This window comes from Varanus komodoensis, unplaced genomic scaffold, assembly GCF_004798865.1.
Source record: "Varanus komodoensis strain SLA01 unplaced genomic scaffold, ASM479886v1 scaffold35, whole genome shotgun sequence".
Taxonomy (NCBI): domain Eukaryota; kingdom Metazoa; phylum Chordata; class Lepidosauria; order Squamata; family Varanidae; genus Varanus; species Varanus komodoensis.
The window spans coordinates 9,610,935-9,627,812 of NW_025335856.1; the positions used below are offsets into that span (position 1 = coordinate 9,610,935).

At 41.3% G+C, this 16,878-nt stretch overlaps 1 protein-coding gene across 2 annotated transcripts in view; it reads left to right on the plus strand.

Annotated features, from left to right (window-relative positions):
• ARHGAP32 (Rho GTPase activating protein 32) overlaps positions 1-16,878 on the plus strand; it is a 198,014-nt gene that overhangs the window by 161,788 nt on the left and 19,348 nt on the right. For both annotated transcript variants that reach the window (XM_044439533.1, XM_044439534.1), the window contains 3 exons: positions 12,488-12,590; positions 13,527-13,671; positions 14,685-14,767. In XM_044439533.1, coding sequence (XP_044295468.1) covers positions 12,488-12,590; positions 13,527-13,671; positions 14,685-14,767 — 331 coding nt within the window. The remainder of the gene's footprint in view (positions 1-12,487; positions 12,591-13,526; positions 13,672-14,684; positions 14,768-16,878) is intronic.

Below are 16,878 nucleotides of genomic sequence, written 5' to 3' on the forward strand. Positions count from 1 at the left end.
ATTTTTCTCCACCAAATAAGTAAGTCAATAAATAAAAATGAATTACTTACAAGCAAGTAATTCTCCTCAGCCTTCTAGTTTGGTGAGCAGTGCCCCCTCCTGCAACATAGGTTTCTAGTCCTACAGCAGTGCTTCCGAAGCCAAACAACACCCCACTAAAAAGCTAAAGCTTAAAAAGCCAAAAAACCTAGATGTCCAAAGGTGTCCAGTTCAGCAAAATACCGAAATGGTGGCAAATGCACTAAGAAATGCTGTGATATGCTGCCCCCTGCTGGCCAGATACATGGTGCCACATATGGAACTGCAGATTCACTCCTCTCCAGTTCTGAAGCTGGCACAGGAGCCCCCGATTTAGCCCCTCCAGTTGGCACCAAGCGCATTTTTCTCAGAGGTGTAACCCAAGGCAGTCTCCTCCAAAATAGCAGCCCCCAGAACCTGCCCCAGGATGAACCTGCATGATGTCCCTCCATAACCACTTCAGTGCATACATCAATCTCCTGACGGACAAGCAGCACTACGGGTCCCACTTGACACTTGCAGAAAAAGAGTGCAGAGCTTGCAGGGCCAGCCCCCCTACAGAAGGGAGTCTGCGGTCAGTTTCTACAGGGAATGCTGGGCATTCTTTCAGTCCATACGTGACTGGCTGCATGGGAGCCCCACTAGATCCAGCACCTTCTCTACCCCCATGGACCTATTGGCACCTGGCCCATTACGTGGCCCATCCCATGAGCCAAGGAAAATGACGGCTGTGTACTCCCCGTCATCCTACTCTAGGCAAATACGGGATCAGTCACTTGACTGCGACCCTACCTAACCCTACGCACTTGGTTCATGAACCATACAGTTCAATGTCTGATCCTCCTCTCCTGACCCATCCTTTGCTCACCCATCAGATGAGCTCACCTACAACCTTTTTTGCTGCCTTGCACCCCAAAGGACCTTGGGCAATTTTCTAATTAGGCCCTCAGGATGACGGGCTCAACCCTTGCTGGACCCAGGCAGAGCAAAAGACCTGGTCGTTGAGGCTGTCTGTTTGGAGACCTCCAGGCCAGTCATTCTGCCCCTCACGCCAACCTTATTTGATGCTGTCCATCAAGAACGGGAAGCTCCTGCAACTGTGGTCCCACCACCTTGCAGACTCAAGGAAAGGATATTGGTGTCAAATTGATTTGAGGGGCATGGAGGTAAAGCTATATTTTCTGCTTTAATTCAGGAACACCAGCAGACCCAAGCTTACTGTATGTATGCACAGGTACTGAAACAGAATTGCTACCAAGATGATGAGAAAAGCAAATGAAGTGCAACATGACTTGCTTGAAAGTTCCCTAATGAACTGTTATTCTGTGACTTTTAGAGCCCCATTTTGGGAAACGAGTAGTGCGCCATGTATTACTAGTCTGCAAAATTGAGAAATAACTGTGTTTTAGGACACAGAGTACATATGTTCAAGCAAGATTGTTACATCTGTGTTGTTTAGAGAAGGCTCCTGTACACTGTACTGTACATTGTACTGCATCTATTCTCTGCCAGTTATGTTCATGTTAAGGAATTGTTGGAAGTTTGAATGAGAAGTGCTAAGAAATTATTCTACTATCCTGGCCTGGTAGTTTTGCCCACACTGCCATATGAAAAAATATATAAAGATTTCATGACACCAGAGCAACTAGGCCTAATAGCTAAGGTCGGCAGGTCTAAATGTGGCTGACTGGACATGGATAGTAAGCCCTTCAGACAACCCCAGTATGATAGCAGGAGAGGAATACCTTGGCTTCTACACCAAGGGTCATATAAAATTGTTGTGAGGTACCTGTGGTTCAGGCTTTCTGGTTGTCTTTTCATCTGAGGATTAAAATTACATGGGAAGAACAGAATCTCAGCAGGCTGGGTTCCAACTTTGTTTTTCAACCCAACAGGGTGACTTAGCTGCATATTAACAGCCCTGTTTAATTGCATTGACCTATCTGTAGTTGGAATAATTGCCCAGTTTCAGTTTCCTTAGCTCTGAACATCCTTTTCAACATGCAGAATAAACATTTTGAAACAAACCAAGCTTTCTCGATGACTAACTCTTAATCATCTAGGAGAGGCTCGCCATTTGTTCTGCTTTGCTGGCATCTGTCATGCTGGATGGTTTCATAGTGATGAGACCTGCAGTTCTGTCACCCTCATGGATTCTCTGCCTAGGAAGGCATCAATGTAGCTGTTAGTTGGACTTGGCAGCACCTGATGTCCATTGCACTGGTTCCACAAACCCGAATAAACAGCTCTGCCCAAAGGAAGCTAGTAAGCATTCCTTTAACATTCAAATGCAAATAGAGCCTCATTTGGCTGTTTCTTCTCTTGGTGGTAAGTTTATATTGTATGCATATTTATTGGCCTCTGCTTCAGAATTAGATGCAATGATTTCTCCTCTATTAATTATTTCTGAATTTGATTAATTAAAAACTTTGTTGTGCGTTTTTAATAGGAAAGAATTGATGGGTGGTGCTGTGGATGAGATACTTGACAGGACAATCTGCCTTTTTAATATTCCCTTTCTGCTTATGCATCATTCTCTATCCGTAAAACTCCCATGGAAGTGCTTCATGGTGTGCAGAGAAGTGCTTCATTAATGACGCAAAAGAAAAGCATCATTTGGAACAGAGTTCTAATCTTCATTTCTGTTAATTGGTATAGAATGAGTAATTAAGAAACATTCTGATCAACAATACATTAACGTGCAGTTGTGGTAAGCAGCCTGAATAAATTTAAGCAACACCAAAGACGAGTCTCTTCAACAGTTAACATCCCACCCAAAGAGTTCCAGCTACTGGATGGTATAAATATGAAATAAATAATAGATAAATGGCATGTGGGCTGTTTTCACAAATCATTTTAGTATTTCGACTGATATTGCTTATATTAATATTAGACATGCTGAACAGTCTGCTTTAGAAGTCCTTCTGTGTCTCAGATGTGCATAGCACAACAGTAACTTTGCTTGGTTTTAAAAGCTCATTTCCAACGTTTCTTTTGCAAAAATAACACGCCACACAACCTGTAATATTGCTTTCCCATTTTGCTTATTAAATGCACAGTTATGAATTCATTTTCTAAAACTAGGATGGGGATTAAGTGTAGCAGAGAGAATCTATATTTAAGCAGGCTATTAGGAATAGTATTCACTAGGAATAATTACATTTATTTCTCTTCCATTAGAAGTTTCAGTGATATGGGGTTAAATACAGAGAAGGGTAAGCATTCCTAAATCCAAATGATATCAGTGGGACTTAAAAGTGCAAGACCCATTGATTTCAGCAGGAACATGCTCATTTTTAATTATCACAGATTTAGTAACATGAAGCTGCCTCCATTGTGCGTTGCCTTTCTACACTCTTGAAGTCAAGGTAAACATTCTCAGGATTTCAATATAATATTCTGTTGTGGAGCTGCTGAATGTGATGGGTGTCTCAGAACCGCTTATAAAAGAATGGAATCCTTGTTTATCATTACATTAACCTGATAGATTTCAAAGTAGAGGGAAATTAACCTGATTTGTAATTCCTGTTTTTGGTTCTCTCGAGCAGGGGTGGGCAGCTTGTGGCCCTCCAGTTGTTTTGGCCTACAACTCCCATTGACCTAAGTCAGTGTAGCCAATAATGGAAAATATGAGAGTTACAAGTAAAAACATCTGGAAAGCTGCAAGTTTCCCACCCCTGCTTTAGAGCATGAGGACAGGAATCATCATTCCAAATGAGATTCAAAGGTAAGATACCTTTAAGGCAAGACATCAGTTCCACTAAAGGCAAGTCCTCTTTCAACTCTTACCGCAAATATTGTCATAAAAATGGCTATTATAATACTGAGCTTTACTTTCAGATCCAAAGTTTGCTTGTTGTTGTGATATAACTTACCGAGAGGTTCATTATGGTATAGAGATGAACTAAAGGCCACAGAGGTGTCATGAAATAGATATAATCAACTTCTTAACTTCCTCTGAAAATAGGCGTATATTTGACATGCTGTCTTTGAATGTCAGCTTATGAAATAAAACATTTGCAAATATACATCTTGCAGATGATTTTCAGTATACATTTGAGAAAGTTTCTTTTTGTTTGAGTCATAAAATAAAACATGAAAGTAACTAGGGTGTTCATCTACTTTTACGGTGATAAATGGCTTAAGTACTAAGCAGAGTCCAACCAGAGCTGCACATTGTAAGACTTGAACTGGAAACGCTTAGCATCTCCAGACTGCACTTGCCAATCATTTATATTTCAGCATCAGTGGTTATGCCACTTTTTAAGTTAGGCTAGATACAAAATATACTGCGGTTTGTTTCTTTATAGCCATGGTTCTGCTCCTAGTGGTTATTTTACCTTAGAATCCGGAATTTCAAGTTAACACGGTCCATTAACTGCCAAATGGCTGTGACTCACACAGTGACCAGATTTGCTTGATCACAAGGCTATTTTGAATATTCAACTACTGGCAGGTGGCCACTGTGGTGTATTGTGTCACGCAGACCCAGCAAGGCAGTTCATGGGAGAGTCAAACAGCTGTCACAGAACCCTAAAAAAGCCTTTGAGTTACCATGAAGTTTTGTCGGTGGGATTCATTTTGGGTTGACCTCCAGCGAGCGAAAGTGTCCTCCATTGAAGCCAGCTGATAAAGTCATCATTCTGGGTCCTGTGTGTTGGATCAAATTCACTGACTTGCAACTGAGGCTATGTTAATCCAGCTCGCTGCTGACTACTTAGCGTTACAAGAATGCAGTGTTGCTTGTGGGTCAATTAAACACTGAGGCAAGCACAGCAGAGTCGCCGTTTATTCAGACCAGTAGGCAACTGAGCTCAACGCTTTTATTGGATAGTGGTTGCAAACTAGCACACTCGCCCTGCCTTATTCCCGTTGAGTCTTTCATACTGATTTACTCAGTGCTGTGTCCAGCGCGTGCTGCAGCCTCATTTGACATGAGTCAGAGCTACAGTTCAGGATCTGCTTCATTCTCAAGCCCTCAGGACTATAGCCATGGCCAGGGGCTCACCTAATTAGGATTCCCAGTCATGTGGAGATTTCTGCTTGTAGTCAGGTGAACATAAATATGAGCTCCCTTTAAGACGTTGCTGATCCAGCATGGCAAGATCTGAACTGAGGGCCAGCATCCCCAGAGGTGTAGGGGACAAGGCGAGCAAAAATTGCCTGGACACAGCTAATGAGATGCAATAACCTTCGAAACATCTGAGCGATTGCTTTTTTTAGTGTTACATTCTCCCTGCAATAAAAGGAAAAGAACCATATAGGATCTCCTTAATTCTTTATTCCTGAAGTTGCACTTCTGTGCCTAGAATTTAGAGGAGTAATTTTGGCATTAGGGAAAGGAAACACAAACTGCTTGCTTTATCTCTCAACAGGAGATGTTTGCAGTACTCAGCTTCTCACAGGCTCATGGTGTTTAATTTTATCAAGGTTTCTGCAAATAGGGAAGTATCTGAGAAACACAAATGGTGTGTTGCCTGGAAACAGAAGAACTGAAAATAGTAACCTAAGCTTCTGACTTAGATTAACGACCTGAACTTTGTTAGTGACAATTTCATGTATTATATGAATTTATGTGTGACCAAAATGCTTAATCTCTATAATCAGACTAAAAAAGACAAATCTTACTCCAGACAATGTCAGTCCCTCAGAATTGACAATACATCACTCTATCTAGTTGGGGAATTCGGTAACCCAAGTAGCATTTGGCAGATTCATTTGTCAAGAAAGGATTGTGAAGTGCTGTTTCAGGCAAAATCATTTGCCCCTGCCTTGCTTTTATGGCTTTGAGACTTGAACTGATGCCATCTTGATCAGAAGAAGGTTAGATCAAGAACATTAGAAGGTTTCCATGTTTACCATGTATTATTTAATTTACCAACAAATTGTGGCACAGGATTCCTAACTCAGAAATATTCTGTTCTTAAAAATTGAAGGGCGTATAAATGCTTGAGCAATAGATAAATAACTGACACAGTTGCTTTGGAAAGATTCCTTTCCTCAGGTCTTAATTGTGTTGGTATTAGAGCACCTCGCAGTCTTTCGATTATAAAGCATCCTATGTGCCTAAAATTGTGTTCTGTATTGACCAAGGGAACCTGTTCAAAAGGTGGCCTCATCCTTAGGTACAAAGCACTTGAAAGTTATTCTCAGCAGATGTGTGATAGATACCAGTGTCGCGAGCTGACCGGCCAGCCAGTCAGCCTGGACAAACGGCGCGAAAAAGTTTAAAGAAAGAAAGAAAGACTGCAGTCCAGAAATCAGTTACAAAGCATGCTCGGTTTAGTTGCAGGGGGAGAACAGCAAAAACTTCTTCCCCCAAAGTTTTTTCTTCTTCTTTTCGCGTCACCACCGGCATCCACTTTTATTACTTCACAGTTTTACAAAGGTATTTGCATACTGCCAATTGGCCTTCGAGTAAAAGCAGCCAACACCTTAATGCTTAGGTTACAAGCCTTATATGGTTACAAGCCTTATATGGTTACACAGGTAAATTACAATACTCTTGGTCTTCGTGGCGTACGTGAGTACAGCATAACCCAGCAATGAATTCCCACATACCAGCACTTGTGAACTCTGAGTGTCAGATAAACTTAGATGGAGAGGACCGCAGCATAAGGCAACTGAAATCTACCCCAAAGCAGTATACTGGCACTAGGAAGAAGAGTGCTATTGCACTCATGTCCTCCTTGAGAGCTTTCCTTGGGCAGCTGGTTGGCCACTGGGTAAGATGGACCCTTAGTGAGATCCATCAAGGCAGTTTTTATGTTCTCCAGTACAGAGGCAGCTGTTAGGGTCATGTTACAGATTTTTGTGAAAAGACCAACAATTTCATATTTGAATTCTTTAAGACTAGCTTTCCTAACTCGTGGTATCAATTTTAGCAGAGTCTCTATGATTGTTGTTTTGAGTAACATTTGCAGTGCTTTAACTTGCTTGACTGCCTTCTTCAAGTTCCTTTTTAACAATTCCCCCATTTTAGGAGAGTTTTCTCTTTGGAAGTGAAGCATGGCTGTTTGGACTTGTTTGACAAATTTTCAACTTCAATATGCATTAAATTGGTAACACAATGATCACTTTTTTCAGATAAAATCCAGAATTGTCTCAGCTCAGGTTGGTTCCCTGACCAACTGTTCTAGAGCGTAGTTGGTTAAGGCATCAAAAACATTAACCTCTTTGTTCCTTTATCCTGTCAATGCAGGGGTAATTGGAATCATCCCAAATTACAACATCTCCTTAGGAGGCCTCCCTGGTTTCATATTCCATCTCTATTCCAAATTGAGAGTTCCTGTCTGGGGAATACTAAATTCACTTTGAAACCTAGTTGCAGCACAAACAGCACTTCTGTGAAGTGGTCAACACCGTTTAAGTTTTCTAGTGTGCCTAATGTTCCTTGATCCCTTTGATGTACATACAGAGCACACTTTTTCCAGTACACCCTTCCCTGCCTTTCCTGTAGAATTTTTCTCCAGATATTATTATATTTCACAGGTTCTCACCATTCCACCACATTTCTGTACTCTCTAGTATATCTTAAGTTATCCTTTAAAACAGGTACTCCAACTCCCCCATTTTGGCTTGGAGGCTTCTAGCATTGACATAGGAACATATATTGCATATGTGGTATTCCACCCCAGACATCTCTGGCATGCTCGTCTTCTGATACGGTCCTTAGCCTTCTCTGTTTGGCTACCGCGTTTCGCCACGTGGTTGTGCCATTTCTGCTTCATCTTCATTTGGCAACTGGATACATTTTAATCTTCATCCTCTAGGGATGATTCAACTTGAACTGGAAATAGCATCAAGCAGTCTAGAAAATTTAAGAGGGACAGACTGCTCTACAGAAGTGCTATTGGAGAAAAGATCAAACTTCAAACTAAATTTAGTACTAGAAACAGGCTTCTCAGCACTATTCTGCTTTCTTTTAGGGTTCACTGTAGAGGTGCACGGCCCTCTTTTTAGGTTCAAAGGCAGCAGTCTGTTCTGTTTTGGTTCAGGTGGAGCCCCTAGTTATGTATATTTGCTTTATATGCAAAGACAAGGAAGATCGTGGCCTCCTTGCCCCGCTGCCGATCTTGCGTGGGTGCTTAACTCACTTGTATGTTGACATTGCATCACATTGGCCTGCAGTCAGAGGGCTGGCTCTGTCGAAGACATGCCTCCTTACAGCAAGCCAAGCTCTTGCTAGCCTGTCCCAGCTGCTACTGCAGCTTATACGATTAAAAAGCAATGGAGGCGATATAAAAGAGTGTGTCATCAAATCAGTACTATGAACTCTGTCCATCATAGTAACACCAATTTATATGTAATGGGTGTAATCCAATTTTCCAGTCCAGTATCATGCTTGAATCTAATCTGAGAAGCCATACAAATAAAGGATTCAGGGTGATAGTTCCCGTACATTCATCCTTCACGGAGGAGAGAGAACCGTAGGGGAGAGAGAGTGAACAGGAAAAATGGGGAGTTGGAAATAAGCAAATAAGCAATTCAGTCAGATGCCTGCAATCAGGCATATTTGGGGATCTCCTAATGTTCAGAATGGCACAGAGCAATCCACTTCAAAGAGTGTTTTCACCATGTTTTCATACTTCGGAGGGTTTTGACTTAGCCGTTTCTGGTGCACTTGAATGGTGGAAGGTCATTATCTATTGTGACAATAAGTCTGGAGAATTAAATCTAAACCAGTGGTAACTGCCGGGCAAATGAGACTGCTGTATGCATTGTCAGTTCAGTGCTTATTTCCACCGTTCTTGACATGGTGAATGAGCCGGTGAATGGAACATATTGCAGTGGTGGCACTCCGTCCCCTTTCTGTTTCCTGCTTTGGCTTGATGTTAAATGTCACAGCAGGGTGCTCCTGAAATTTAATTATGACAAATACAGCATTCTGCCATGCTGTTTGTTTATAAGGCTAGAAAGCTCCAGGGGGCAAAAGCCATGGAAACATGCTGAGCTTGTTCTCTCTGACACAGTGCTTCAATTAGGCAGTTCAGGCAGGTGGTGTTGGCAATGCCGGAAGCCTCTGGGAACTCATGCTATGTGTGATAATTTTTGTCCAGGGCCCAAGCGCCTCCCTAGAGGATGACCGTGGAAGTGAAATAAGAACGGAAAATTGTTACGTGCTTTATGTGCTCTCTCCTTAAAACTCCAAACTACTCCTTCATTTTTAAATGTGCTAGTAAGAGATTGAAACTCTGTGCAGACCCAAAGGTGGACATGGCTTCTCTCATTCCCTCCTCCTTCTTTCTCAGGTTCCCTTCCCTTCTTACTGTAGACTCTTATTCAGGTGTCTGAATTCAGCTGGAATTCATGAGATGAGGAAACAAAGAGTGGGTTTAGATAATGAAAATAATCTTTATACTTTTGACTTATGATGAAGAGCAGGAATTCTAGTATAGAAATAGAAGATAAGAAAAGTACCCACAAGGGAATGCATCACAGGAAAGCTTATTGTTAAGGGATTCACCATATCTAATTAGCATGTGCTCTTTGTGAGCTTATTTTCTCGCCCAAATATTGAGAACACAGAATCTTGTGATAAAAAGTAATTTGCAATAGATTCAGGACAAAGAAACCCAATTTATTCTTCATAGAATCCATAATTCATTTACAGAGGCTATTGTCCTAAGTTGAGGTGATGGCTTACAGAATCAAACAGGCCAGGTAAGTCTTGGCTTTATGATCCATGATCATTAAGAACATCTGAATATCTGAAATTGCTCACCCTCTCTTTCGACTAGACTAGGTACAAAGATCAGTAGGAGTCCTATGGAGCAATGCCAAGTGAAAGAGCCGTCAGTACAGTGGCTCTAAGCTTGCAGAATTCCCTTCCCTCTGAGGTACCTCTCCTGCCATCACTGTGCGCTTTTTTTTGTCCGCAAGTCAAAATCCACATCTTTACCCAGGCCCCTGAAAATAGATGAAGGATATGACATTGTGTTATTTCCCTGGTGGAAAATGAAATATCACTTTAGACTATGATGCAAATTTAATTGTTGTTTGTGGTTTTATGCTGTTTTATATTGTTTATTGAAAAGTATGCACCTGATCCTGGAAGTATAAGGTAAATGGTAGGTTATAAACTTAATTAAATAAACAAAAAGCCATTCATGCTCAGAATCTTGTTCTGCAGTCAGATTCTCCTGGGAAGTCAACAAGCAAAGCACTGTGGCTATTAGCCATTCTCCATTGCAGCCTCCATGTAGCCATGTTGGCTAAATGCTGTTGATAAATCTATCTGTAGTGTTTTCCCCCTAGTCACTACCTCATATGGCTCTTTTATGGCCATATAAACTACTGAAATCCCTTCCAATTATAGCAATGTATTCTCTATGTTAATTATGTGTTGTGTGAATGTGTTGCTAATCAGTTCTATTCCAGAACTAGTTCTAGAATTATATATGAGAGATGTGGAAAGCGCGGAAAAGTATCTTTAAAAACTGCACCTCTGCATTTAGCATAGTCTGGCAATAGATGCTATGGATGAGCATTAAGGAATAGTATCCTTCATTCCTGTGCGTCCCTTGGACCGCAAGGCGATCAACCCGGTCAGTCCTAGAGGAGACCAACCCTGACTGCTCTTTAGAAGGCCAGATCCTGAAGAAGAAACTCAAATACTTTGGCCACCTAATGAGAAAGAAGGACTCCCTGGAGAAGAGTCTAATGCTGGAAACAATAAATGGCAAAAGAAAAAGGTGATGACAGAGGATGAGGTGGCTAGATGGAATCACTGAAGCAGTTGGTGTTGAGCTTAGGTGGACTCCAGGGGATGGTGGAGGACCAGAAGGCCTGGAGGAATGTTGTCCATGGGGTCGCGATGGGTCGGACACGACTTTGCGACTAACAACAACAACAATCCTTCATTCTCATGGGCTTCCCAGGGGTATCTTTCTGGCCACTGTCTGAAACAGGGCTGGACTAGGACAGCCTTCAGATGGGGCTGGGCTGATCTCCCCCTTGCAGTGAGAAGAAAGGGGCTTCCCTTGGCCACTTGGCCAATAGGTGAGGCTAGAATGTGCCACCCTTTGGCTATCCCAAGGGAACCATCCAAGCTAAGTGCTCCTCCTGGCAGGCAGGAGGGATGAAGTGAGCTGCTTGTAGCTGCTCCAGTGTTCTCCCCATGATGCTCATTCTGGGGAGCAGGCCCTGAGTGACTCCTTTTCTCCACACTGAACTTCCTTGTTCAATTGAGCAGTAATTTTGCATATATTTAAAAAGGTTTCATTCTGACAAAACATCTTCCTTGTGGACCATTTGCCATTGAATTGTACAGCACAGTATCATTTAGGCATACCACTGTATCCTGACACCCCCAAATTCAGTGCAGCTCTGAACAATCTTTGCGGGTTGGGGATGCAAGGGAGGATGGGGAGCTGCAGAACTCCACTGGGAGCCCTTCCCTAAGGAAAAATGAGCTAACAGATGTCAGGTACTGCTCAACACAAAGGAATTTTTTAGATTCACCCTCTGTTCTCTACAAGCAAATTGGCTGGAGCAAACATAAAAATAGATTTAAGCACTCATAGGTGTTCTGCCAAAGTTACCTAGAATGCTAATGTGGGTTTTAGTTGTTGTTTTAAACAAGGGCAGGACATGCTTAAAAATGCGGATGTTCTCACTGTGATATCTGATTTGTTCCTATATGGAAGATAAGAAAATACAGTAAGAAACTAATTGTTTTAAGTAGCTAGCTGGGGACCTGGTTGGCATTTAGGCCTGAATGTTAATGTTTGTCTAATGCTGCTTATCTATCAGTGGATGGTAATCTGAACTCCTGCTTTTTCAGCTAGAAATTAATTGCACATACTTCCTCTTGGAAATTGAAGCCGGGACTTACTGTATTTTGTTAAAATACAGAGGTCTTCCAAGATGCATACACTGCAATTTGTTGCCAGGGTTCTTCATGTCCAAGTTTCTCTAAGCCATTTGGAAGTACAGTGCAAAAAATAAGATCCATCCATTTTCTTATGTTTTTATCTGTATTTTAATTGATCTTCTTTTATGGATTTTAGGGGCTGCAATGTTTTTAGTTTTTAGAATGGTTTTAATTTGACTGTGAGCCACCTAGAGGTGTTATAGTGCAGTGGGCAGCATACAAATGTATTTAAATTAAATTAAATTAAATTAAATTAATTAAACTGAGACTGTGCTAAAGTTGATCTTCCACTCGAGTCCTGCTTGCTGGTTTCCCACAGGCAGCTAGTACAAACAGGATGCTGGGCTAGGAAGATCGCTAGTTTGATCCAAGATGGCTCTTAAGCCCACGACATCTAAGCAGCACCATCTTGGGGAAGGTTGCTGGACACAACTCTGTCCTCAGTGCAAAGAAAGAAGTGCATGTAGGGCAGATAACTGTTGTAGAGATTCTGCTAGAATGTGTGTCTAGTATAGAATGATCTTGCAAGGTGAAGTGAGCTGGTTAGAATGAAAATTCTCATGGTCAATTAACATGCTTGCTTTTGTTTTTCAGTCCCCCAGGTCCTCAAGAGCTGCACAGAATTCATTGAAAAACATGGCATTGTTGATGGAATATACCGTCTATCTGGGATTGCCTCTAATATCCAGAAGTTACGGTATGCTTTTTTTTGGTGTTGTCATTGTCAAGTCTAGGATGCTAACTACAGATTCATTCTTTCTGTGCTCATCCCTTCTCCTAGCATATCTTTTAAGCATAATTAGTTAACAATTTTGAAATGTAGCCCACTTTTCAAGTGTCTTAGAGATAAAAAGTATGTCATTGCTAGGCTGGAAAGCAGTTTTGTAGCTTCAGGTTCATTAGTTAGGATTTCAGAATATCTGTATTCTGTTTGTGGGATAGTAAATATTTGTTGTTCTATTAATGACTTGTGTGAGAGAGCTTTTTTTCTGATCTCAACTGTCTGGCTCAAACCTATATAATCTGAAACAGAAAGGTCCATGCTATTCAGCATGAAAAAAGCATTGCCAGTTAAGGTCCATGCCCTATATCTTTTGTTTATAGCTCTCTATTCTTTGTTCGGGCAATGAAGGCCAATGCAGAAGGATTTTCATCATATGATTCTTGCTTCTGTGGCTTACATGGTCTTATGAATACTCTTTGCACAATAATCTGGATGTTCAGGACTCTGTCCATCCCACCCTGCTTATAATTTTGCTTTCTAGATAGCTCATTTTGAGAGGAGAGGCTATTTTCATTCTCTCAGCTGGGATACTGACAGGAATCCGGAACTTGTGATAATTGGAATTGTCCATGTTTGGTTGTATCCACACAGAATATAAGTCATGTAGCTGCTTTTGTAATAGCGTTTTCCACATTACAGGCAATAGGATTTTTGAGTAAGCCAGTCAACTATAAACCACCACTGCTGCCTCCGGAGGAATCATTTCATCTAGAAAAAATGTGAACTTGCAGAAATGTGGCTTCATGCTTGGGCATTTTCTTCTTGTAAATGAAACCCTTGTTGTCTGTTGGTTATGTATTTTCTTATTTTTCTTTCCTTGTACCCACTCAATGTTTCTTTTGTACCTAGGCATGAATTTGACTCTGAGCAAATCCCTGACTTAACAAAAGATGTATATATTCAGGATATACACTGTGTGGGTTCGCTCTGTAAGCTTTATTTCCGAGAACTCCCAAATCCTCTGCTCACCTATCAACTCTACGAGAAATTTTCAGTAAGTGTAAGACAGGTATTTTATTTAAAATTGTATTTCATGACCAGCATTAGTGTAAAATATTTTACCTTTTGACCATTTTTTAAAATAGATTCAAATCAGACTTGAACTAGCGAACTATACAACTATATAGCTTGTTCTGAGTGCTTTTTTTTTGTTGAAAAGTACAGTACGAAACAAATAAACAAACTATGCATTTGCTGTGTATTTATACAGAATCATAGAAACATGTGAGGTTCATTCATCATTCTTGTAGCGTACCATTTGGCATAATTATCTGCATTCTCCGTGTACATGTGGAAGATCCTGGAGAGATACCTCAAGGTTCACTGGAAGTCCTTAAGGATATTTGGGAAACATCTTCTACCTGCAATATGATGACTTGTTAATGCCATTATTCTGTATTGACTGGATTTAGAGACCAGAATTCAACTCCTCACTTACTTATGAAGCTTTATGGGTGACCTTGAGGAATTCAAAAACACTCACCCAATCTATCTCACAACAACATTATGACAATAGGAAAGAGAAAACATTGTGTACACTGCTCTGGTCAATTTGCAATCAGAGTGGAATATCAAAGTAATAATACCTTGCTGATTACCATATTTTTCCATGTATAAGATGCTACTTTTTCTTAAAAACATTTACTTAAAAATGGAGGTGCGTCTTATACTCAAGGCGGCCCAGGCGGCACAGGTGAGGCAAGGCAGTGCAGGCGAGGCGAGGCGGGTGCGGTGGGTGTGGCAGCAGCTTGCTTGCTGGAGATGGGTAGGAAAAGTGGGGGGCATCCTATACATGGGGGCATCTTATAGATGAAAAAATACGGTAAATGTGGGGTAAATATGTGGGTTGCAACACAAGGCATGCTAGATGAAAGCATTTTCACTCAGCCTCAATACATTATGATTTCCATACTAATTATCTACAGGACAACTACTGAGTGTAGGAGAACCAGCCAGGTATGTAGGAAATGCATAATGTTGATATTTGTTACACCTGTTTCCTGCTAGGATGCTGTGTCTGCGGCTACAGATGAAGAACGCTTAGTTAAAATCCACGATGTCATTCAGCAGTTACCTCCACCTCACTACAGGTCAGCACAGAGCTAATTCTATCTTAATACACCCCTGCCACACTTAAAAAACCCCTAGATGCCTTTAATGACTCCAGACTGTGACCTCTGTTTCCTGCAGATTTGCCAACACTCCTCTATCTCACCTGAGTTGATGCCTGCCTCCTTATGTGCTTTGTATATCAGTATGCAACCATATAATGCACTTAAAAGGGTAGTTGGCATTTTTCCCCCGTTTTCCAATGTTTACCCAATAAGATGGCTGGCCTGCTTAGGCAGCATTGCTAGTTCATGTATTACATTAAACGGTTCAGTGCACACTGAAGGATTTTACTTACATAAAGTTGACTTCAATTTTAATTAGATCCACAATAAGACAAACAGCAAACGAGCTCAGCTGATATTTGGTAAATAGAACAGCACCCATCGTAGCAGAACTACCTAATTTTGTTAAGGCAAGGAGAGGTGATAAGATCTGCATAGTTTTGCAGAAATGGGAACCCTGTATATATCTGAACCCACAGGGTATGAAGTGGAAAGAAAATGCAAGAAATGTAGGGTTCTTTGTCTTGCATTTTAGTTAAGATTCTTCAAATCTCATTGCCGATTAAAGTAACTTGTATAAAATGCTAATACAAGCAAAAATATGCCCGACTGTTGCAGGGGCGGCAGATACGCTTAATTGTCAGCAGGGAACTGGGAAAGCTCACTGTGTGGGGCCCACATTAAGGACAAGTAAGGAATGCTGGCAAATATGAGTCAGAGAAGTGGTTTGGGGATCTGGCAAACCTTCCAAGGGTTTGCCTGACTAGCCTTGGAGACTTGGCTGCTTCTAGCATAGTTGGTCATCAAGAATCTGCTTTGTTGATGGTGAAAATGCAGTAAAATAAAATATTGTCTGCTTGGTAGATCTTAGAAGGCAGCATGGCCTCTGTGGAAGGCAACTACATGTTCTTTAAGGACTATCTATTACTAGGAGACAATCCACGTTTTGCTGGAATCTCCAGTTTTCTTGCAAGTCTTTGGCATATGGAAGCCCATGTGGAATAGCAGAGATGGGTAGCCGCTGTGGCTGATGCATGCTACCAAGCTAGCTGCTTTGCTTTGGAATAGCGAACCAAAGAATGCACTCTTACACCCACCTGCCCCATCATCAACATGCATATGACCTTTTCCAGGAAGCTTAAAGCCAGGCTTAGAACACTTAGGTTCTTCCCTAGGTACCATCTTGCTTGATCAGGGTTAACTTCGTTAATTTGGCATCGCCCAGGTTTGAGCCTTTGGTAGAGGTTCACTTGTGTGTCAATATTCAGTATTCAGGGAGCCATCCTGCCATGTTATCATTCAACGGATAATAGGCATTCAAATTCCTAGTTAAATATTTCTGTTAATTCCATTTCCCATACCAGTCTAGCAATATCTTTGCATGTTCTTTGCAACACATTGCAGAATCTCTCCCCAGCTATATGGGGGCTCATCAAACCTCCCTTTTAGGTTGTTCCATAATAGCCACCTAGCATAACCACAAAAAGAGGAATTGTGTTGCAACCTCAATATGGCATGGACAAAGTATGCAGATGCATTGGAGGTATGCTCCGATGTTTGGAATTTACTCGCAGTCCTAAATTTCATAGCCTCAGTTACTTGTAGTCCTGAATTGGGAAGCAGAAGCAAAGGAGTTGTAAATCAGCTTTGTTCTGAGACAGCTTAGAACCGGTTCCTCAAGGATCACTCATTTCCAGAATTATTTGAGAGTATTATACAAACAAAATCTTACAAAGACTGATGGCTTTTTGAAAAGAATATTTTAAAAATCCCATCTGCTTTAGTTGTGAAAATTCTTGCTGATGCTTTCTCTATGTTTTATGCCTTCATCTAAGTTGATCCAGCTTGATTCTCCCCATCCCAAAAAGACGAATTGAAGGGGGAAAAGTATCCGTCTTCCTTTGTTGTACTAGGTATAATTATTTAGTTGGATCAATGTTGCAAAGGCTCCCTCTGGTGGACACCCAAGCGTGATGGCGCTTCTCTAGATCTGAACCGATGTCCATTTGTTGGGATACGTTAATGTTTTTGCTAACATTTGCACCCTTCCCTTTGGGGTGTGGTGCACAGGGCCCTGCTGCTCCCCT